Raw genomic sequence first — 23613 nt, forward strand, 5'->3', positions numbered from 1 at the left:
CTACATTATCGATGCCTTTCATCATTTTAAGGACTTGGATCACATCTCCTCTCAATTTTCTTTTCTCCAGTGAGAACAAATTCTACTGTGCAGTATGATCAAAATCCTTTCTCGTTACACTCTGCCATTAATTTGTTATACCCTGCAGTTAATTTGGATTTTATACTTGAGTAGCTCTTATGACTTGTTCTTTTTGCTCAGTGCCGCTTTAAAGAAATATTGCATTAACCATTCCGTGCTAAATATAATTCCTTTTGGCTAAAATATATCAAATCTTGCTCTCTATGACCACTCCAGGGAGCACATCACCACTCCTGTGTTTGATGAATGTAATTGTTGAGTCTGACTGTATTGCTCCAGTTATGAAGGGGTTAGGGGAGGGAGAATGCAGGACTATGAGTCATATTTCATTGCTGACAAAGCATATCAGATTGGAAGACAGTATATGATTATCCCTTTTGGTTGGGAGAGACATGATGGACGGTGCCATGCTGCGTCCCTTTCTGTGGACCACCAGGATTCATCCCTCCTTATTCTCTCTCGCCCAAGCATCAGTTATTTCAAGTTCCTATGTTCTTTGCCAGTCGATCAAACTTAAGTGGGTGGTATTCATTATGAAGCCATACACGTTCTTACTAATTCAGTGGTTTGTGTTGGAAAGCGTGTAGCCCTCGAGCCTCCCTCTAAAGACACCAGTAAATATCTCCCTTGGTAACATTTAATGTTCTGTGAAAATTAACTGGAATACACTTCGCCTTTAAGTATGTAAACGTCTTTAAAGCTGTCTGTGTGTGAGCTATTGACAGGCATCCATTGATCTCAATGAGTAAGAAAGACTCGCATTTATATAGCGCCTTTCACGACTACCGAACGTCTTAAAGCGCTTTACAGCTAATGAAGTACTTCTGGAATATAGTCACTGTTGTAATGTAGGAAACACGGCAGCCAATATGCGCACAGCAAGCTCCCACAAACAGCAGCGTGATAATGACCAAATAATCTGTTCTTTTTATGTTGATTGAGGGATAAATTTTGGCCAGGACACCAGGGATAACTCCCCTGCTCCTCTTCGAAATACTGCCATGGGATCTTTTACGTCCACCTGAGAGAGCAGAGGGAGCCTCGGTATAATGTCCCATCTGAAAGACGGCACCTCCGACAGTGCAGTGCTCCCTCAGCACTGCACTGGAGTGTCAGCCTAGCTTTATGTGCTCATGTCCTCTGGAGTGGGACTTGAACCCACAACCTTCTGACTCAGAGGCGAGAGTGGTGCCCACTTTTTTTTAATTAATATACTTTATTGAACATTAAGAGCATTTACAACATCGTGATCATTTCATTGTATGATACAAATCAATTCCACCGCTCTGCACAGCCATTCCGCCACCACATTTTAACATCAAAACCTGAAGTTTAATTTGTCTCCTGTAACATATATTAATCGATTGTACTTTAAAAATTGGTTGTAAAATACTATCCTTAAATTCCTTTCTGAATAAAACATCCACAGACCCTTATAATGGTCTTTTAGCTTATATTTAAAATACTCTTTTAGATTGATTCTCCTCCCCTTAAAAAAAAGAGCATTCCTTCTTTGCACAATCACAAATCTAGCCAAACTGAACATTAAATTAATTGCCGCTCCGCTGGACTCTGGCAGACTCTCCTGCAATCCCCATCTCAAAATTGAGTCCCACGGGATTCCCATTCTCGCTCTTCGGTCCCCACCCAGCAAAAAAGCTTCACACAACTGTCGAACATAGTACTTAAAGTCATTTAACTGCGGACATAACACCAGTAAATGGGACAGAGTCTCATCCCGTGTCCCACACACTGGGCAAGTTGCCGCCTCCACTCGTCCAATCTTGCACAAGACCATCATGGTAAAAATCCGGTTATGAGCCAATTTGAAATCCAATTCAATCCACTCTGGACATTTAAAATTCGCCCACACTCCCTTCCAAATCCTGTTGAAGTCCAGCTGTGGGTATATACTCTGCCAAAACTCCTGACCAGCAGGTGTCTTGAATCTCCATTCTCTAAATACCTCATAGAAATCTCGAGTATTACAGTTGTCAAATTGGACCAACTCTCCCCCTTTCTCCAGCAGAAAACTTGGAAAAGCAGGATACATTTTACTTCCTTTGGAGATTTCCGCATTTATTTCTTCCATCCAATCCTGTGGCATTGCCCTCACAATCTTCTCATACATGATTCCTATTGCTTTTTCCTCTACCTCCTGATCCTCCTCCCACACCATGTCCCTCACTATCGCTTCCGGCAACCAACCTGGAATTACCTCGTACAATACATCTTTCACAGATATAATCCCAGCTTTTATAAAAGCTTGATTAAATAAAACCTCTCCTTCGATGTTGACCCACCTGTTCAAAAATAAGGGCTGTTCTAAAAATTCCTCAGCCCCCTTGGGCATAAACTGCACACTTTTTAAAAATTGGGCCCAAGTCTCTGCAACCCCCTTATAAAACCTAAGGAGAAGTCTAATCGATTTCAAAAACATATTATTGTATTCCATATACAATATCCCCTGCCCTCCTATCCCACTTCGTTTTTAAAAATGCTTAAAACAACTCTTCCAAAACCTTGTATTTGACTTCTGAAGAAATCTCTTCACCCATTTGATTCTAAAGGATTTTTTCTTCAAATCAATATCTGGGAAATTGAGTCCTCCCTGATTTCTCCATCCAGTGATGGTATTGTAAGCCACCAAGGCTGGTTTCCCTTCCCATAAAAACCTCACACAAGCCTCTCGGATGGACTTTTCCGCCCACTCAGGAATATCCTCCACCGTCAATAAGTACCATAGCTTAGATAGCAGGAGAGCAGACACCACTGTCACTCTTCCTTGCACTTTCAACCACCTTCTTCCCCATCTTCCCAAAATCTTTTTAATTTTCATAACCTTCGGTTCCCAATTTAATCGATCCACTTCATCCCTGTCTTTCTTGCACCCCATGAACTTCCAAAACCTCCACCACCTTAAAGGGACATTCCCCCAACCCTTCCCCCCTACCCCTCCCTGCAACCAGGTATTGGGACTTACTATAATTCACTCTGGCACCTGAAGCTCTACAATATTCCTCCACTACCTCCATAGCTTTCCTCACTGACTCCCCATTTCTCAATGTTAAGGTTGTGTCATCTGCATATTGGTGTATCACCGACACCAGCCCAGAACTGGGGACCACAATCCCAACTACACTTTGTTTCTTTCGCATCATGTAACCTAATGGTTCTGCTACCAATGTGTACAACAGTGGAGACAGGGGTCAACCCTGTCTCACTGATCTCTGTATCGGAAAATACTTGGATAAAAAACCATTACATTTAACACAGCCAGATATGTTTGAATAAAAAATCCTTATCCACTGAATGAAATTTTCCTTGAAATCAAATGCTTCCAAAACCTTCAATAAAAACTCATGAGAGACCCTATCAAAGGCTTTCTCTTGATCTATCTTTAATACATAAGCCTCCCTCCCACTCTCTTCCATGAGCTCTATCGCATCTCGGATTGAGACCATAGATGTCCCGGCCTATGACTCCATAGGACTGAAAGGGCAAAACTATCTGCGGTAACACCTCTTTCAAACGATTTGCCATAACCCTCGCCAAGATCTTATAATCCACATTTAATAATGTGATGGGCCTCCAATTCTTCAGATCCCGTCTATCCCCTTTATTTTTATAAGCTAAGCTTATGATATCTCTCCTCATAGATGGGGCCAGGCTTCCCTCAATTTTAATTTCCTTAAAAACTTCTAAGAGCAATGGACTTAAAATCTCGAAAAATTCTTTATAAAATTCTGCACTTAGTCCATCGGACCCTGGGCTTTTCCCCCCCTTCATTCCACTTATTGCTACTTTTATTTCCGCTAATCCTACTTCTTTGTCACACATGCTTCTCTCATCCTCCTTTAAACCCTCTTCAATAAAAGCAGTAACCTTCTCCATCGCCAAATTGGAAATGTCTTCTTTTGTATATAACTCTTGATAAAAGCTGCTAGCCGCCTCTAAAATCTCCCCACTTTCATGAATGATCTTCTCCCCAACCTTCAACTCTTCAATTAACGATAATCTCTGTCGCAGCTTCTCTTGCTCTAGAAAATATCTAGTGCATCTTTCGCCCTCCAATGCGTCTCTAGCCTTTGCACAGAGAATGGCCCCCTTGCATTTTTCAGCTTGCAATAATTCCCACTCTTCCTTTAGCACCCGGAACTTAGTCTCCGCTCATCTTCTCCCCTCCGTCAACTGCTTTCCAGACATCCGTAAACCTTTTGTTTATATTCTCTTTTCGACGCCAGTTAGCTGCCGCCCTCTTTTTCCCATAATGTACCTAAAAAACTTTTACCTCATATTTGAAATTGTCGCACCAAACTCTTCTTTCTTTCAAGAACAAAGGTTCCTTCCAAGCATTCTTTATTATATTTATAATCCCTTCTTTATAAGCAATTTCTTTCAGGTATTGATTGTTTAAAATCCACACCACATCCATCTTAACTCTGCTGTTCCTAATTCTCAGAACCAAAGCCGAGTGATCACTAAAAAATATTTTTTATAATAAATCTCCATCACCTCAGAACTTAACCCTTCCTGCATTAACACAAAATCTATTCGGCTCTGTTTTAAAACATCACCCACCCAACCTGATCTGGAAAACTTCCTTTTTATGGGGTTCCGGTCTCTCCACAAGTCTCTCAGATTTAAAGTTGCCATCATTTTTACAATCATCCCTCTGGAGTTATCATCCTTAAAGGTCATCTGGGCTGAAATGTCCATCCGAGATAAAAATACATTAAAATCCCCCCCATACAAGGATTTTCCATCTCTGCCACTTCAGTGACTAACCCCCGAAAAAACTCGCGATGCTGGCAATGGTCGTTCGGTGCATAGATCACAGAATCACAGAAACCCCACAATGCAGATAGAGGCCATTTCGGCCCATCAAGCCTGCACCGACACATATCCCACCCGATCCCCGTAACCCCTACACCAACACATATCCCACCCTATCCCCGTAACCCCACGTATTTAATCCCCCTAACACTAAGGGTCAATTTATCATAGCCAATCAACCTAACCCGCACATCTTTGGACTGTGGGAGGAAACCGGAGCACCCGGAGGAAACCCACGCAAACACGGGGAGAATGTGCAAACTCCACACAGACAGTCACCCGAGGCCGGATTCAAACCCGGGTCCCTGGTGCTGTGAGGCAACAGTGCTAACCACTATGCCACCGTGCTGATATTAAAGAGATCGCAATTAAATCCCTCCATTTTTACCCTTAGCCGTAAAAATCTCCCCTCAGTGTCCTTGTCCACCAAGGCAACGTTCTCTTTTATGGACGGACTCACCAAAACAGCCACCCCTCTACGGTTATTGTTTGCACAGTTTGCAAACACCTCTCCCTTCCAAACCTTCTGAACTCTTTCTAGGATATCCGCATCCCAAAAGGTTTCTTGCAGACGCAACAAGTCCGTGCCTTTAAAAACCTGCAACAACTGCTGCAATTTCTTCTCACCCCTCAGTCCGTTCACATTAATCGAGACCAATGTAATCATGGCTCCGAAGAAGGGAAGTATGCCTGATAACCTCCCCATCATTTAATCTCTGGCCCTTCCCTCTTCACATGCTCCTTCCCAATTTTTCGGCCAGCTGTTGCTTTTTCCTGCAGCCTCCGACTCTTTTTCACCTCCTGTTTGAACCTTCCCTGCTGTTTCAGCCTCTTCCTTGCATTAAGTTTGGGCCCAGGAGCTGCCCTTTCTCCCTCCTTCTGCCCCTCACTAACCTTTCCCTTTCCACATGATGCCACCCCACCCCCGACTTCCATGTCTCTGTCCCCCGCTAATTCCTCACTCTCAAGCTCTTCTGTAACTCTCTGTGCGTGCTCCCGTCAGATACATAATCCTGCTCCCCGTCAGATATATCATCTCCCATAGAGAGTCTTCCTGCTATCGCGGTTTCTCCAACAGTGCCGCTCCCTTCGACCTCATCTCCACCTCTGACCCTTGCTCCCTGATCCTTCTCTCTCTGGGACAATGGCGCACCTATATTGTTCCCTTCTGGCATCTTTGTCTCGCCGATCCCGTCCTGCTGCCCCTTTAAGGCTCCTGCCTCTTGCACCCTCTCCTTGTCTTGCCCCCTCCTGCTCACTGAGATGTCCAACTCCCCGTCTTTCTTTGGAGTACTTACATTTACCACGCACCCCGCTCCTGCCTCCTCTCCCACCGCAGAAACCAGATTCTTTAGGGAGAGCTGATCCGTATTAAGGCTCGAGTCTGCACTCGACCCTTGCTGCCCGCTGCTGTCTTTGTTCTTTTCCACTGTACTTGGTGTGTTTTCCACCATCTCCATCCTGTTCCCTGCTCCGCAATTTTCTGCCTCCTCCTGTGCTCTTTTCTCCTTCAATTTACCAGCTGTGTCCTCCGACTGCTCCGCTCCTCCGGCCGTTCCACTCACATCTCCTGCTCCTTCTCCCATCTCCTCATCACTCATAGAGCTTCCTTCTGCCTCACACTCACAGCGGGTGCGGCCTTTGCGACACACCCCACAGCTCGCCACCTTGCAGCTCCGAGCGATATGTCCAGACTCACCGCAATTATAATAGTACAAGTCTGTACAGTTTCTTACAAGATGGTCGTGTCCAAGACAATAATAGCAAACCTTCACTTGGTTCTCATGCAGCACTCGAAAGTACTGCACTCCTTCCAGTGTCTCGAATTTCATGCTGTACGGTAATGACCTCACCCCCTCTGGGAACCGCATCTTTACGTAACGGGTTCCATCTACCCGTGTTCCTGGATAGTATCTCCTCTTTATTGCTGAGCAAATGTTAATGTCCCACGACTCCAACTTTTTGATTAGCACATCGTCCTCAATATAAACTGGCAAGTTTAAGAATTAAACCACCATCTCTTCTGAATATAGCAGAGATACCTCCAAGAACTTATCGCCAACTTTCAGACTGAGTAAAAGCCTTTCCACCTCCTCTTGGCCACTGACCATCACCTCGAACCCAACATTCGGCTTTGGTCAGCAGGCAAAGCAGCTTCCCTCGCCACAATCCTCATGTACCGCTTGGATAATATCCCAAGCTCGTATCTCCTTATCCTCACACTGAACCACCACCGTGTTTTCTTTTCCAAACCTCCTGGGATCCTGGCCCAAATCTTTGGGCCTTTTTCTTTCCCTTCCAACCACAGTTTCTTCCCTAATTAAATTCCTCTTGGGAACACTGTCCTCTGAGGGGCCCGGCACTCTGGACCCCTCAGCAGCCATCTGGCTGTTTTTGTGGGCCAAAAAGGCCCTAAAACCTGAAAACAAAAACCCCAAAACCCACCACCAACTTTTTACAAACTCACTCCAACTCCCTGCTGCAATCAGGCAACCAGTAACACCTGGTTCACTCCTAGCCCCTCCCACCTTGAGAGTGCTACCCACTGAGCCACAGCTGACACAGCTGTACTTGAGTAGCAGGAGGTACTCGGTGCTTGAGGGCCTGTGTCAGCACGACAGCCTCAGAAGTGGCAGCCCCAGTTGCAGTGCCAGGTACCTTTAAGTAGATTTATGAAATTATTATAGGACAATAGAAGGAAAAGGTAGTATTTTTAATATAAATAAATACTTGTGAATAAGGCCATTGGAGCACATTATCCTGAAGCATATTTTTGAAGAATTTGAAACATTGGCAGACATTTGTGAAGTAATGACATTGTATTATCTTGTACCAGTTTGGAAAATACTCTGAATTAAAGCTGTGTTCCCTTCCAAAAAAATGTAAATATATGTGAAGTCATGAATAATCACCATAATTATAAATTGTAAGATCACTCCTCACCAATCAGGTAATGCAGTCTATCAGTGTGAAATTCAGGTCTCGAATCACAGAGATCCATGTCCGAGTCTAGACACGCAGCAAAAGCACTACAGTGCTCAGAGTCTTTGGCTGCATATTCTGTTTCTTAGCAAGAAAATATTCCTTTGTTTCAAAAAAAAAATGTGTAATTAAACCCAAGAGCATGTGCAGGCTGGCAGTGATGATTTTAACATTCTTAAATCAATGGGTATTGCCAGTCTGGTGAGTAAATATTTGGAAGAAAATGGCAAGTTATTAAACATTCATATTATTTGTTTCTGAGTTCTATGCTTGGGTCTTTAGGCCGGAGAACTGTTTCACAGTTCCGTTACAATGCAAGGCTAACTCAAAGCAGAGAACATGCAGAGAGTCTGTCAGTTAATCCTGATAACTTCATGACTTTGTCCTCTTTCACTGTTGATTGAAATGTTCTGATGCCTATGATTTGCTCTGATTATTAACACTGAAGATATGTTCCAGTTAAAGTCACTCTATGTGATAATGATGAATATGTTTATACATTTATATGGAATTCTTCATTCTCCTATTTTCACAAAGGTTAATCAATACGCCTTTGATAAAATAGTGGAGAAGTCAATTTATACAAATACATTGGTAACTAATAGAAAGGAAGAAAGACTTTCATTTATATAGCGCCTTTCACGACTTCTGGACATCCCACAGTGCTTTACAGCCAATTAAGTGCTTTTTGAAGTGTAGTCACTGTTGCAATGTAGCCAATTTGCGCACAGCAAGCTCCCACAAACAACAATGACGTAACAACCAGATCATCTGTTTTTTTAGGTGATAGTTGAGGGATAAATATTGTGCAGGAGAACTCACCTGCTCTTCTTCTCCCATGGGATCTTTTATGTCCACCTGAGAGGGCCGACGAGGCCTCGGTTTAACATCTCATCCAAAAGACGGCACCTCCGACAGTGCAGCACTCCCCAGCACTGCACTGGAGTGTCAGCCTAGATTTTTGTGCTCACGTCCTCTGGAGTGGGACTTGAACCCACAACCATTATCTCACTCCAGGATGACTTAAACCCCAGATCCCTTTTGCTCACCACATGCCCATCATACCATCCCTGTGTCGTGCCATATGACAGCGCCCTCCTGGATGCAAAGGTGAAATGAGAGACACCACAAAATATTGCAAACTCCATTAATAAATTTATGCATAAACATATCACACATATCGCATTCATTCTAATAACTAATGATCATTGTGCCTCCCATAGTTGAATAACTGCCATTGTGTGCAAGGTGTGAGATGTGGGTGTGAGTGTTGATAGGTGGAGATTGTTGGGTGGGTGAGTGCTGGGGGTGTGGTGCTTTGGGCAGTCTGTGAAGCTTGTGGTACAGATGGTGCTATGTAGCATTTGTTGAAGCATTCAATCACCCTGACCACCCGACTGAGGTGGATCTGCCATGAGAACACCTGCTTCAGTCCTCCGGCTCCTTCCTCTTGTTGTGCTTCTCCTTGCTGAGCAGCTGCACAGCCAGCAATGATGAGAATGAGGTGCTGCAGTATCAATGAAACTCTCCTTTAATTACTGGGAAAAGCCTGAGGCAATGATTAGTTGAGATTAGACTGCACCCGATATTGGTCCACTCTTTAAGTGTAACGCCACTGAGCTAGGCCTTTAAGACTTGATTTAGCGCTCCAATCATTTCTTTGAACAGTGAGAATGAATTTTGCGTGCAGTTTAAAGCATTAGCGCCTGGCACTAATTCTAAAACTTTTCTAAAGATACCGTCCATTCCCGGGCTATAATGAATTTCTAGCCCATAGAACGGTTACAGCACAGAAGGAGGCCATTCGGCCCATTGAGCCCGTGCCAGCTCTCTGCAAGAGCACTTCAGCTAGTCCCATTCCCTTGCCCTTTCTCTGTAGTCCAGCAAATTTTTTTCCTTCAGGTACTTATCCAATTCCCTTTTGAAAGCCATGATTGAATCTGCCTCCACCACCCTTTCAGGCAGTGCATTCCAGATCCTAACCACTCGCTACATTAAAAAGTTTTTCCTCATGTCACCTTTGGTTCTTCTGCCAATCACCTTAAATCTGTGTCCTCTGGTTCTCTACCCTTCCACCAATGTGAACAGTTTCTCTCTATTTACTCTGTCTAGACACCTCATGATTTTGAACACCTCTATCAAATCTCCTCTCAACCTTCTCTGCTCTAAGGAGAACAACCCCAGCTTCTCCAGTCTATCCACGTAACTGAAGTCCCTCATCCCCTGGAACCATTCTTGTAAATCTTTTCTACACCTTCTCTAAGGCCTTCACATCCTTCCTAAAGTGTGGTGCCCAGAATTGGACACAATACTACAGTTGAGTACAACCAGTGTTTTATAAAGTTCCATCATAACTTCCTTGCTTTTGTACTCTATACCCCTGTTTTTGAAGCCCAGGATCCCGTATGTTTTATTAACCACTTTCTCAACCTGCCCTGCCACCTTCAACGATTTGTGCACATATACACCCAGGTCTCCTCGTTCATGCACCCCCTTTAGAATTGTAAATAAAGCAGTCAGAGTTATATTCTACAAGCATGTTAAGTGTTTGTCCACAATTTTCACCAGCAATAATTTCTAGGTAACAACAATAGCCCGGATTTTGCGGTCAGCAGCAAATTGACAGCGCTCGCCGTTGACCTCAAAGAAAGCTGCCCACAAAAATTTAGTGGGCTCTAGAGCATCGATTTCCCCCTATTCTGATGTGGCTTTCAATCTGGCACCATCTATAGGGGATCTGTGGCACCCAGGAACAGTGAAGTCGTCAAGCAGGCTGAGCAGCCAATCAGATTGAAGAATTCTCATAGACGGCAAACCCGGAAGTAAAAAACACTGATTATCACTCACTTTTTAATCATTTTACCGAAAGCAAAATAAAGATTGGGATATACACATGAGATTAAGGTAGAAGCTGAAATATCATAAACAAACTTTAACATTTTTTGTATTATTTTAAAAAATCATGGAATTTTTATCATGGAATGGAAGGAATGACATTTTACACTCAGGCCAGGGCCAGAGAAATTTTTCAGCCATAATTATGACTTAGTACACCGTCAAAAACTCAGTTACACCACATTCAACAGGGCTTAACATTTTCAATGGTTTTTACAGCGAGAATAGTGCTTAAAAGGTGAAATTCACGTCAGATCACTGATTCTGTGTTGATTGCATCTGCGAAGACAGCAACAGTGCACCCTGTGGAAGAGCAGGGTATCACTGATAACAGCTTCCGGATTTCCGCATTTAACTGCGCATGTGTGGACGCCAGAGGTTGCGTTTTGCAGTTTTACAGAGTAATGACAGTGAACGCTGACAGTTTCGCAGTCATTACAAATGCAAATTCTGGACCAATATGTTCACCTTAAGGTCCCTGCATTAAACCAGAATTAAGTCACTGGTATAGATTTTCAGTTTGCCACCTGGGTGTAAATCTGGTGTTGCAGGTGGGCTGCCCATTATAGACACCACCCGACTTTCATTTCTGTCCCATGCAAAGCAGGCCGAGCAGACCAGTTCCTTCTCTGTAGCAGAAATCCCAGCACCCTAGGATTTCTACCAGTGGAGAAGGAGAAATAGAAATACAAATGAACGCAGCAACTGCCACACATCTCCATGTTCAACCACATGGAGGACTGAAATATATTTGCACCGCCCCAGACTACACAAAACATTGACCTGTGAGCAACTGCTTATGGTGAAGTCCAGCTCCACATTTTAAAGGTCACACCGCAGAGGGATTTTGTGAATCTGCACAAATGATAGATATTTAACTATAGCTCCAGGTGCGATCTGCTTGATGATCAGTCTGCATGTTGATATGTTTTTACACGAGTCCAAAATACTGCAATAACAAACTATCCCAATGCCCCAGTGTCCAGCATACATTATAGAGGATGCCAGAATTTTCATTGGTGTGATTGGCAACTAATTGTAACAGCTAGTGTTCAATGAAGAAATGCTTGCGGTTCTGTGCAGCAGAGAAACAGAAGCGTTCTATTCAATTCAATTCAATTCAATTCAATTCAAATGCTTTATTGGCATGAAAGTTTACAGGGAACCATATTGCCAAAGCTTACATAACAAAAAGTACAGTTTTCCAGCATTCTGTAGGTGTCAAACAATTCTGACCTTCGTTGGGTACATACAATAATACTTTAAACAATATTAATTTAAACAGTCTTTGTACATCAGTGGGTACATTCAGTATTAATTTTAAACAGTCCTCAGGTTGTGACATGTTACATATTTGGCACCAAGGTATGGTCTGTCTCCTTCTCCCAGGACTAATCTTAATTTTGACAGGTCATCCAATTCCTTGAAATCTGGGGTTGTTTGGCTGAGCTTGTCAAATAATACGTTTCTTGATGTGTTGAATTTTTCGCATTTTAGGAGGAAATGCATCTCTGTCTCAACCTCGCCGGCCAGACATTGATCACATATTCTATTCTCTCTAGGCTGCCAGGATTTCTTGTATCTTCCTTTTTCAATTGCCAGTTGGTGGTCGCTTAGTCTGTACCTGGTGAGGGTCTGTCTCTGTTTTGTGTCTCTGATGGTCGAGAGATAGTCTGCCAGTTTATATTCTCTTTTTAGGGCCCGGTAACATTCTAATCTGCTTTGGCTTTTGGTTATTTTGTTCCAATGTTCCAGGTAGGTTTCTTTGCTTTGTTTAATGATTTGGTTCACTCGGATTGGTGTTTGGACGGCAGTGTTGGTCTGGGACTGGTCAGGGTCCGGCTGAGTAGGACTACTTAGTTTCAGTAGCAGCTGACTCAGGGGACTCTTCTGGGTTTAGTTCTTGGGTCTGGAAGGCTTTAAAATGAAGGGTGTCTGGGGAGCTAGATTTGAGGTGATTTAGGAAGTTTAGTGCTCGTTTTTGGATGTTTATTATCAGTGGGTATCTGCCTAGTTCGGCTCTGCATGCATTTGTTGGTGTTTTCCTTTGGGTGCGAAGGATGCTTCGGCAAAATTCTGCATGTAGGGCTTCTATTGTGTGTTTTTCCCATTTAGTGTAGCTATGGTGATTGAGCGGGCCCCATACTTCACTACCGTACAGCGCAATCGGCAGGATTACGCTGTCAAATATTTTTAGCCAGATTTTGATTGGGATTTGGATGTTGTAGAATTTTCTTTTTATTGCATATAGGGCTCTTCGGGCTTTTTCTTTTAATGCATTCACTGTTATGCTGAAGCTCCCTGATGCTGTAATGGTTAGACCAAGGTAAGTGTAGCTCATAGTGTGTCCTATGATGGTATCACTGAGAGTAAACTGGTATTTGTTTTCCTGACACTTGGGCCTTTTTTGAAAAATCATGATGTTGGTTTTCTTTAGATTTACTGTTAGGGCCCAATTTTGGCAGTATTTGTCGAGTAGGTCTAGTTGTTGCTGTAATCCCTGTTCTGTGGGAGACAGCAGAACCAGGTCATCCGCATAGAACAGGGATTTCACTTCTCCATCCAGGAGACATAGACCCGGTGACTCGCTTTGCTCCAGCATGTCTGCTAGTTCATTTATGTATATGTTGAACAGGGTCGGGCTCAAATTGCAGCCCTGCCGGACGCCTCTTCTCTGGGTGAAGAAACAGGTGCGTTTGTCTCCAATTTTGACACCGCATTTATTTTTCAGATACATCGATTTAATAAGGTCATAGACTTTGCCCCCTATTCCACACTGAAGAAGTTTGTAATAGAGCCCTTCGTGCCAGATAGAGTCAAAGGCTTTCTTGAAGTCAATGAAACAAGCGAATATTTTCCCATTTTTTGTTTGGTGTACATGCTTTTCAATGAGAGTGTGAAGGGTATAGATATGGTCGGTGGTGCGGTGTTTTGGAAGAAAGCCTATTTGATTTTTTCTAAGGATCTTATGTTTGTTAAGAAAATCCAGTAATCTACTATTTAGAATACTGCAGAATAACTTCCCTCGACAACTGTTGACACAGATGCCGCGGTAGTTATTTGGGTCTGATTTGTTTCCACTTTTGTATATGGGAGAGATGAGTCCTTGGCACCAGATATCGGGAAAACAGCCTGAACGTAATATGATGTTGAATAACTTGAGTACCGCACCCTGCATCTCCATATTGCTGAACTTGAGCATTTCATTTTTGATGTTGTCTGGACCACAGGCTTTCTTTAGGTGGAGAGATTTTGTTTTTGTGGCCAGTTCTTTCCATGTGATTGGGGAGTCTAGAGGGTTTTGGTTGTCTTTAATTGTTGCTTCTAATGTGTGGAGTTTTTCTGTGACATGATGTTGACTTGGGTTTGTTTCGTTTATTGGGATGTCTTTGTAGAAGTTTTCAAAATGTGTTCTCCAGATGTCGCCATCTTGGATTGGTAATGCTTGCAATTGTGTTGTACTCAGGTTATTCCACATTTCCCAGAATTGATTTGGATTAATGGAGTTTTCAATTTCTTCGAGTATTTTGTGGGTATAATTTTGTGTTTTGTTCCTAATGGTGTGTTTATATCTTTTGAGGGTCTCATTGTATCTAGTACGTAGGTCTGGATTGTTTGGTTGGCGATGTTTTTGGTTTGATATTTTTCTCAGGTCTTTTCTGGCATTTTTGCATTCGTGGTCAAACCATTTCTCATTTTTATTGTGTCTTTTGTAACGTTTCCTCTTCTGTTTCACAAGGTCGGCTTTTACAGCTGCCTCATGGAAGATCATATTTATATCATCTATGGCCATGTTTACACCATCTCTGGTGATCTCATATAGATTTTCTTTAAATTTTGATATTTTACTTGTGAGATCAGGTGAGTTTAGTGCTGTGATGAATTTGTCTCCACTGTCTGGGGCCCATCTGTATGTCTGGTTTATTTTATGGAGCTTACTGGGTTCCTTTTTTGTGTCTGTAGTTTGGGCAGAAAGTTTAAGGTACACATTTATTTGGTTATGGTCTGAGAGGGGGGATTGCTGCCTGACAGTGAATGCGTTGATATCGCAGGGGTCCAGGTCAGTGATTGTATAATCCACCACACTAGACCCAAGAGTTGAGGAATATGTGAGTCTCCCTAAGGAGTCCCCTCTGAACCTACCGTTAACTATGTACAGGCCTAAGGCTCGGCAGAGTTGCACTACCTCCCTACCGCTTTTATTTATTTCACAATCAAGGTTGTTCCGATTTGCGATGGCTGGTGTGACATATAAAGGGGTCTGGCCAAACACATGGTTGTTGCCCTGTGGGTCTATGAAGTCAGGTTCACATCCGGTCCTTGCATTTAGGTCCCCACATAGTAGCACCTTTCTTTGGGCCTGGAAATGGCTGATTTCCATGTGGAGAGTGTCAAATATCTCCTCTTCAAAATATGGCGATTCTATTGGGGGTATGTAGATCGCACATAAGTAAACATCTTTTTTTGCCATTCCTATATTTTTATCTAATTTTAGCCATACGTGTGATTTTCCCTGTTTTATCGGTGAGATGTGTTTGTCCAGTTCTCCTTTATACCACACCAAGATTCCCCCGGAGGTTCTGCCCTTGCGTGTCTTAGTGTTCTTTACTGAGGGCACAATGATTTCATGGTACATTGGAGGACAGTGGGTGGGCACGTCCTTTTGGCACCATGTTTCTGTTAACACAATTATATCAATGTCTTTTATATCTTTTAGGAATTCAGGGTGCAGCAAAACATGCATTTTGACCTTCAGTGTTGCACATTTAAAATAATTATTTAACTGAGTCAATATTTCTTTTACAGTTACTGAAAGAAATTACCAGGAAGCGAAGAAGTATTCGTCAAAGGAGGCACGCAGATGTCCTTAAGCCATATATTGCAGCCCACTTTGAGGTTCTTCCTAATGAGTTTACCCTTGGTGATCGGCTGTTTTACAGTGGATTTGAAAACAAGCGCCTCCAAAGTGGTCAAGAATACGTTTTCTTTATTTTAGCCATTCTTGACAGCCCAGAATCTGTAAGTTTGGTTTAATTTTCATTCCAGTTAGGGTTCCTCCACGCGCAGCTGTGTTCTAAAAAAAATGAACAATGGTTTTAATTCTATTGCATCCTATAGGATACAAAATAAATGGTTTCAGGGTAGGTACAATCATGCATAATATATTTATGAAGAAGGTAATTGTGATAGATTTACAATGTCAGGATTAATTGGTGTACTTATAGTTAAGGTAAGGGAAGTATTCCAATCGTACTAATTTGCTTAGCTTTGTTTTGTAATTCTTTAGTACATTAAAATGTTGAAGAACAATGGTGTAATGATAAGGTACCCACTTCAGGCATTTAGAATGAAGTATTGTGCTCTCCTTCTGTGTTTAGAACTTTTCTGTGCTAGTCTTTTGCTCTGTACAAAAGAACCAAACTAATCCTTCCTGCAGAATAGAGGTCAATTGATAGGATATTAATCGTGGCACAAAGTGCATTAAAAGGATGCAGATATATGATGCATCTATATGGGGACAGTATTACCACAACCTTTGATGTTGATTTTTGCCTAAAATTAATTAAAGCTAGCTGAAAAAGTGGTTATTAAATTTGTGATAATTATGAAAACCTTACATCACCAAACATAAGGAACATTTGTTGTTTGGAAATATTGAAATGTTGCACCATCATTCATCATTCATTTGGATTCCACTTGCAAATATGAATTGCCAGTATTCTAGGAGGAAATTCATTTAATGCACTGTTCCTTTAAGAAAATTTGTACCTGGATGGTGAATTTCCCTCCCCCATCCCCTGCTGTGCAACACCCTCAGTCTGAGGCAAGCCTCAATTATTCTTCACCCACCATAGATAGCAGATCGATGTATGTTGTTTCTTTGCCCAGAGTATTCAGATGTATGCATTATTGAGAACAATAGAAGTTAACTAAGTGACCATTTCTTGGTATTTGTTTACTCGTTGGGTTTGAGTCTCTCATTAAAGTTCTTGGAAGTGCAGAGGTGAAATTCCACTGAATTTATTTATTTATTTTCAGTTTCAGCATTAGAATGACAATAAACTTATGCACCGTTCAACTGATGCTATCTTACATCAAGGCCTAGCCCAGGCTATCTTGGAATTGACCCAATCTCAATTGACCCAAATCCACAGCTGTTGACCATTTCCGTCAAGTGGCTTCAGAATTTGTGTTAACAGCCTCAGATCATTCCCAGTGAAAAATAGCCAGAGTACCTGTCTTTGTTACCTTCCATTATTGTGTAGCATTTCCACATGTGATATCTGTCCCATTTCCACGTGATATCTGTCCCACATTCAGCACACCAGCTAGTTGTAATCAACTTAAGCATTATAAGGAAACTTGGCCACAATAAGGTCCAAGCTTGATTCATCTTGTTGCAGTGAAATCTTGGGATCCCGCTCAATAAAGTATTCATCCACCCTCAGATCTAACAGCGAATGAAGGATGATCAGGGAACTTTTGCATTGGCCAAGCCCTAGGGAGAAGATATCAGCACCCTCTGGTCACACACAACCTTCTCCAGCATCTGTCACAAATCAGCTTACCATTGGTATTTGGCGACTTAATTAACACTGGTGCTGGCTAAATGACCAGGGATTCACAACGGGCGCCCAGAGATTTTCATCATCTTCACAAGCACAATCTTTGGCACCACTGGAAGGGGTTGTCTTAGCAACTAAAACAGCATTGATCTTGGTTTACTTCTAACCTATGCTGCAGCTGGACATAACCCCAGCTGTGCCACATTCTGCTATATATCTCAGCAGGTCAGGAGATCAATCCTGAATAATCAATCCCAACAAGGAAGGTTCCTGTATACCCTTTCTTCATTTCCTGTAAAGTATAGATTATTTACAAGCTTCAAGAGAACAACATGATAGTCATTCTCGTGACCCCCATATTGATCCAGGAAGACATGGAGCTCGAAATGCGTCTCGGGCGGTGGCGACAATGGAACTGAATATCCGGCGCTGCGAATATCGGCAGCCGATCTGATACCGCTCGTTTTGCACCACCGCCGGAGACAAATTTCTAGGCCTTGGTGCTTGGACCTTCCAGTCCTTATCACCAACAGTCTATAAGGATCTCACATAGGGAAGGTTTTCTGACCAAAGTCAGGTTTGACATAACACACACGACAACTTTTAATTTCAGAGCTCTTGAAGGCTGCCTGAGAAGAACAGGGTTCCAGCCATCATTACTAACAGCCCTGCTGGACTCTGGGAAAGCATATACTGTGCAGGTCGAAAAGACTAATTGGAAATGCTTTGTTGGCTTGTAACGTGACTGTTCTTTCAAAGACTGGGGTGTAATGTGCCAGTGATTCTTTAATGACCTCACATTCTGCTGGTGAAGTGACTCCGCCCATGCCCTCTGAAATCTGTGTTACTGCTATTTCTGCCTGTCATCCACTTCTGACAGTACAGCAGTGGGTGAACACCTGATGTTGTCACCGTTTGCAAAGAACACATGGTACATATGTCCATTTGTTTCTCAGGCGGTCCCTACTTGAGATTTTAATTTGATTCTGAGCAAACGAATTTCAGTACGTTTTGAACCCCTTGGTTCCTGTGAGCTTCCGTTTCTTTCCTTTAAGGCACTTCCTTTATTAGCTCCTTCATCAGCACTAAGAATCTGCAAATTGCACATGTTAGTGATTGATCCACAACCATTAGATATTTTTTCCACCCGTCACTAATGTGAGTGAAAAGTCTGGTTCTACAGAGTAAATTCACCAATCCTGTGTTCACAGTGGGAGCTGTGCTCAAAGAGTGCAACATGATAGCATCGATTCACCAACTCATCTTCCCATTTGAGCATGGTCCGACGCACAGAGTGGGTGAAGTTACTTTCAAGTCCAAACAGGCTTTTGAGGAACCAGTACAGCAAAGATCTTCCAACCCAGAGGAATGGTCATTTTGAGTACAAAGAGTTTTATTTTTGTCAGTCTAACCAATGCTTGGTTTCGTTTGGAAACTAGAATTTTAGAAAGCCCATTACTCAACTGCAATTAGCAAACTGGGCAGTTGCATGTATCTTCTTGTGGTTTACACGGCATAGCAGGAAAAGATAGGATTCACTTGAATGTGTGGAGAATTCCTCACAGTGACATCTTTAAGACTGTAATCTGAAGCAGACTACTTGCTTTCACCAAGTACTATTGGCTTGACTTGACAGCTCAAGGTGATGAGCACTTTGCTGCTGCTACTGTACTCCAAACTAGCCTGAAGAACCCCACCATCAACATTTTTGCTACCTTGATGTACTTGCTTTTATCACGTGGTGGTTGAATGAATGAGGAGGAATGATTTACTGTAAGTAGAGCTTTTCTCGTCCTTTGAAAGAAGTTTCCTCCTCGGCCACCCTTCATTGACCTGACAAGGCTTGGAGCCGTGCTGCTCTATTACATTTTGTAATTTTCTAGTTACCGTTACTTTTTTGCGAGTTCCTTAGGTCTGCTGCCTACAAGGGTGAAAGAACTGACATTCTGCCTCAGATTGAGGCTGTGGCATGGCAAGGTGGATGCAAATATTCTTAAAGGGACAGTGTCCTCGATGGTTGCAATTCTCAGTTGCAAGTAAGAGTTAAATGCCTTTCAAAACAGTGAGAAAGATTCTTTCTACCATAAGTGATCTACCATTTTCCTTTTTAATACTGCAAATGTTACATAACTAAAATGAGAACTTTTGCAATGAAATATGTGAGTCTTTTATATACGGTTAGCAATTAAGGGATGTCACTCTGCGGAGATAAAACCTTGTGAGTTAATTAGAAACAGAGGAATTGCTAGACGAGAAAGACCAAGGTCCATCTAGGTTGTCTTCTACCATCCGGGTAGTCACATGATAACAATAATAATGGAGTTGTTGACGAATAACAGCAACCCTGCAATTTTTTTTGCGGGATCAGATGTTTTAATGTTGTAATAAGAACCTTCTTTGCCTAATTTTCCATTCTCAAAATGTAACTTTATTTGATTTCAAGGGCCTTGAATATCTTCTCTGCCACAGTGGTGACAGACAGGCTGAGATTTTGCCTGCCCATCATTTGCGTCCCTGACCCTGGCGCATCTGTCAGAGCCATGGGCTATTTGCATATGGGTGCACGGGTCATTTCCAGCTGGGGTATCTGCCTCAGTTGAGGAGCTGGAGCGTCAGTGGGCTAGCCTGACCAATTAAAAAAAAACAAGTGCTTGTTTTCAAATAGGCCAGCTTTCATACTGCAGGTACAGGCGATCACTGCGACTGATTGCGGTAGAGAAACCAAGCTTTTAAATTTTAACCGCTCTTAGCAACACTGGATGCCAGGGATACACCGTTGTGCCTTGCACTCAGCATCGCTCGGGTTCAAATGGCAGGATATATGTCATCTAAAATATTGATGTCTTTTGTACAGCATGTTGATGCACCCGCCCATTCACGAATGGGTGTGCTATGTAGCTGCCCCTAACTCCTGCACATGTTATGATAGGTGAATAAAAGGGTGGGGACCCACAGTGATCGCCCAGATTACAGCAGCTTTATGCCGATTTACCAAACTAAATTGGTGGTTCACATTCTTAATTCCTTTTTTATATATATATATGTATATATAAAAAAAGGGTGCAACTCAATTTATTCCTCGTTTGTTTGATTAAGCAGCTCAGCTCATTCCTTCTAATCTTTCCTGATATTCTAAATCATGTTCCAGATGATGTATGCAACAAGTCCTTACTCCGACCCTGTACTGTCAGCGGACCTTGATCCTCAGCCCATGACCGATGAAGAAGAAGGGTTGATATGGGTGGTTGGCCCTGTCTTGGCTGTTGTGTTCATCATCTGCATTGTCATTGCTATCCTCCTATATAAGAGGTAAGAAAATTAGCACTATAGGTTCAGTACATAAATTGGTATTTTCAGTGCAGTGATATCAGGGAAGGACTGCTTTGCAAAGAGGTACATGTTACTGGTACAGCAATTGCTGCCATTCCACTGACACATTTAATAACCAATAAATACTTGACTGCCATTAAAGCAACCAAATAAGATAAGTGTCTAAATAGTTATCATTTAGTTTCAAACAGTAGTTTGCAAAAATAAGAATCCAGTGAAAACAAGCAGTGAATACTATCACCACAGCAAAGGCAAAAAAATTCCCATTTCCCAATACTGCTGTCTCTCATCATGGGGGGCAGTGCAGATTCAATCCACCTGATTGAAGTATTTAATCCAACTACATCTAAATTAGTGTGAAGTATCAAATGAGGAGTTGCTTGAGCACATTCATGTTGTTTCAGTCAGACAAATGTCAAAACCAACAAATGTACAGTTTGCTGTCAAGCTGCTGTCCCTGATTCTGAGCTGACCCATTACTCCGGGAATAATCCACATTACGCAGCCACATACTGTCAAATGAAAAGCTCCCTCATCCCTTAATGGAGGCGTGCTGTGCTTGGAGCCTGCGGTAAAAGCTCTTTGATGTCGCCACCTTCAGCTTCTGCAATCATTATTTTCTTTGCCTGTGTCAGTTCTATTGCACATCAGACAATTTTGCTTTTACTGATTCTCAGTTGTTGCTAAGTCTAACAATGTCAGCTCTGTTGTTTCCCTGTGTACTGCAAGCATCTAATAAATGTAGGCATGGACTCATTTGACATACTAAATTTCCTCCGAGACTGATGATTGGTAAACGTTTAACAATACCAAATTGTACTATCACCACCTCCACTAGAACCATAATTAAGTGTGGCATTTCAGTATACTCTGGCCATAAGTGAATGTGACATTCGAATTGAAATGTATTTCTGTTGAAGCACGCTTGTTACTGTTTTCTTGGCCTGACCTTTAGTCCTTCATTATACTGCTATTAGAAAGCATTAACTGCACTGATGAACTGTCAGTTCCTAATTTGCATGTTAAGTAACATGTTCCCTGCCAGTAAGACATCTGCAGTGAAGCAAGTATGTTGCCATGGCTATTGCTCTCCGAATGGGAAGCTAACATACTGACCTTTCTTTTTTTTTCTCCTGTTGCATTACAATGGGACAGCAAACCTGACAGGTAAGCAGAGGTGTAACTGCTGAAAGGGGCAGGGGGGCAGGTGAACCAGTGTCCTGAGGAAAAGGGAAAATGACACCTAAGTTTTACATGAAGAACTAATTGGTTTAACCCTGAAATCATTGTATGTAATCATCAATATTAATGATCTTATCGATGGCCCATAGTCTGGAAACAAGCACGAAAAAGGAAAGACTTGCATTTATATAGCGCCTTGAGCAACCACCGGATATCCCAAAGCGCTTTATAGCCAATGAAGTACTTTTTGAACTGTAGTCGCTGTTGTAATGTAGGAAATGCAGCAGCCAGTTTGCGCACAGCAAGGTCCCACAAACAGCGATGTGATGATGACCAGATCATCTGGATTTTTTTAACGTTGATTGAGGGATAAATATTGGCCAGGACACCAGGGATAACTCCCCTACTCTTCTTTGAAATAGTGCCATGGGATCTTTTACGTCTCATCCGAAAGACGGCATCTCCGACATTGCGGCACTCCCTCAGCACTGCACTGGAGTGTCAGCCTAGATTTTTGTGTTCAAGTCTCTGGAGTGGGACTTGAACCCACGACCTTCTGCCTTGGAGACGAGGCTGCTACCCACTGAGCCATTGGCTGACACAAAAGCAACTAATCAACTGTTACTGTTTCCCCCAAAGCACTTCATCAGGAAACAGCCTGCCTAAATGTTTAGACTGGACGGTACAAAACAAGAATCTATTATGAACCATTGACAGCAGCACATGGTGGTCGTGCTGCCGGTGGCAACATCACCACTCCCTCAGTTATATCCTGAAATTTTGTAAAATGATTTCCATCATTCATAGAAGCATACACTTTATTAATAACTGCCGACGGCAATCAAAGGCCACGTGACCTAGCGGTTTCAGAGCTGCAGTGTGATAATGTGACTTGCCATCTGGAACACTTTTCGTTCGCCTCTTTTATCATTTTCCACAGTATGCAATTTTTTTTTTAAACTTCTTTCCCTAGCAGCCTTTATAATCTAATAGAAGTCGTTATAAAGTTATCTGGAAAAAAAATATGATTACACATTTGAGGGAATGGCTCTCTTTTAACCACATTTTTAATAAAAAGAGTAGGTAAAGCCCATTTTCTGATTTTGTAATACATTTATAGGCATTGCTTCAGTGATCATGCCAGTGGGTAGGAAGGAACTTGACAGTAGACTGTGGCTGAGGAATGTAATTGAATTTAAATGGTACCTATGTATGCAATGTAAATGCCCGCAAGCTCCCTTTGATGTGGAGGAAGAAAATGGAAAAAAAACTTTAATATGTGAAAATAGACATTCCCCATGGAGCAAACCACAGAAATTGAGAATAAGTTTATCTAATGTTGCTGCAGCAACTATTAGTCAAGCAAAAATTTAACAGGTTGATTTTCATCATTTCTACCGTTACCTGAGTTGTTAATAAATCTGCTTCTTCAGCTCGTTTAACTGCATCAGTTTCAGTCTGTCTCCATGACCGCTAACAACAATGTTCTCCTCGTAGAAAAAGGACAGAGTCTGACTCGAGAAAAAGCAGTATTCCGAACAGCAAGGAATTACCTTCTCATCATCCCACTGACCCAGTAGAACTGAGACGTCTCAATTTCCAGACTCCAGGTGAGCTGTGGAAAAGCTTTAGCCCAAGCATCCCAGGTTTGTGTTGAGCATGTTAAGGGGTTTTTTTTCATAATGAAATGTGGCTGCACACAATTCTATTGACGTTTCTCATCGAAATACACTCAGGTACC

The 23613-nt window shown here is 42.3% G+C and overlaps 1 protein-coding gene across 3 annotated transcripts in view; it reads left to right on the forward strand.

The window, feature by feature from the left end:
- Positions 1-23613, forward strand: part of LOC147096303 (receptor-type tyrosine-protein phosphatase delta-like) — a 32971-nt gene that overhangs the window by 4075 nt on the left and 5283 nt on the right. For 2 of the 3 annotated variants that reach the window (XM_085975136.1, XM_085975138.1), the window contains exons 2-5: positions 15601-15813; positions 20509-20669; positions 21846-21857; positions 23370-23482. In XM_085975136.1, the coding sequence (XP_085831262.1) occupies positions 15601-15813; positions 20509-20669; positions 21846-21857; positions 23370-23482 (499 nt within the window). The remainder of the gene's footprint in view (positions 1-15600; positions 15814-20508; positions 20670-21845; positions 21858-23369; positions 23483-23613) is intronic. The other variant, XM_085975137.1, reaches the window with a different exon arrangement.

The sequence above is a fragment of the Somniosus microcephalus genome, unplaced genomic scaffold (assembly GCF_052327205.1).
Source record: "Somniosus microcephalus isolate GS21.2 unplaced genomic scaffold, FLI_Smic_1.0 unresolved_chr1, whole genome shotgun sequence".
Classification (NCBI taxonomy): Eukaryota; Metazoa; Chordata; class Chondrichthyes; order Squaliformes; family Somniosidae; genus Somniosus; species Somniosus microcephalus.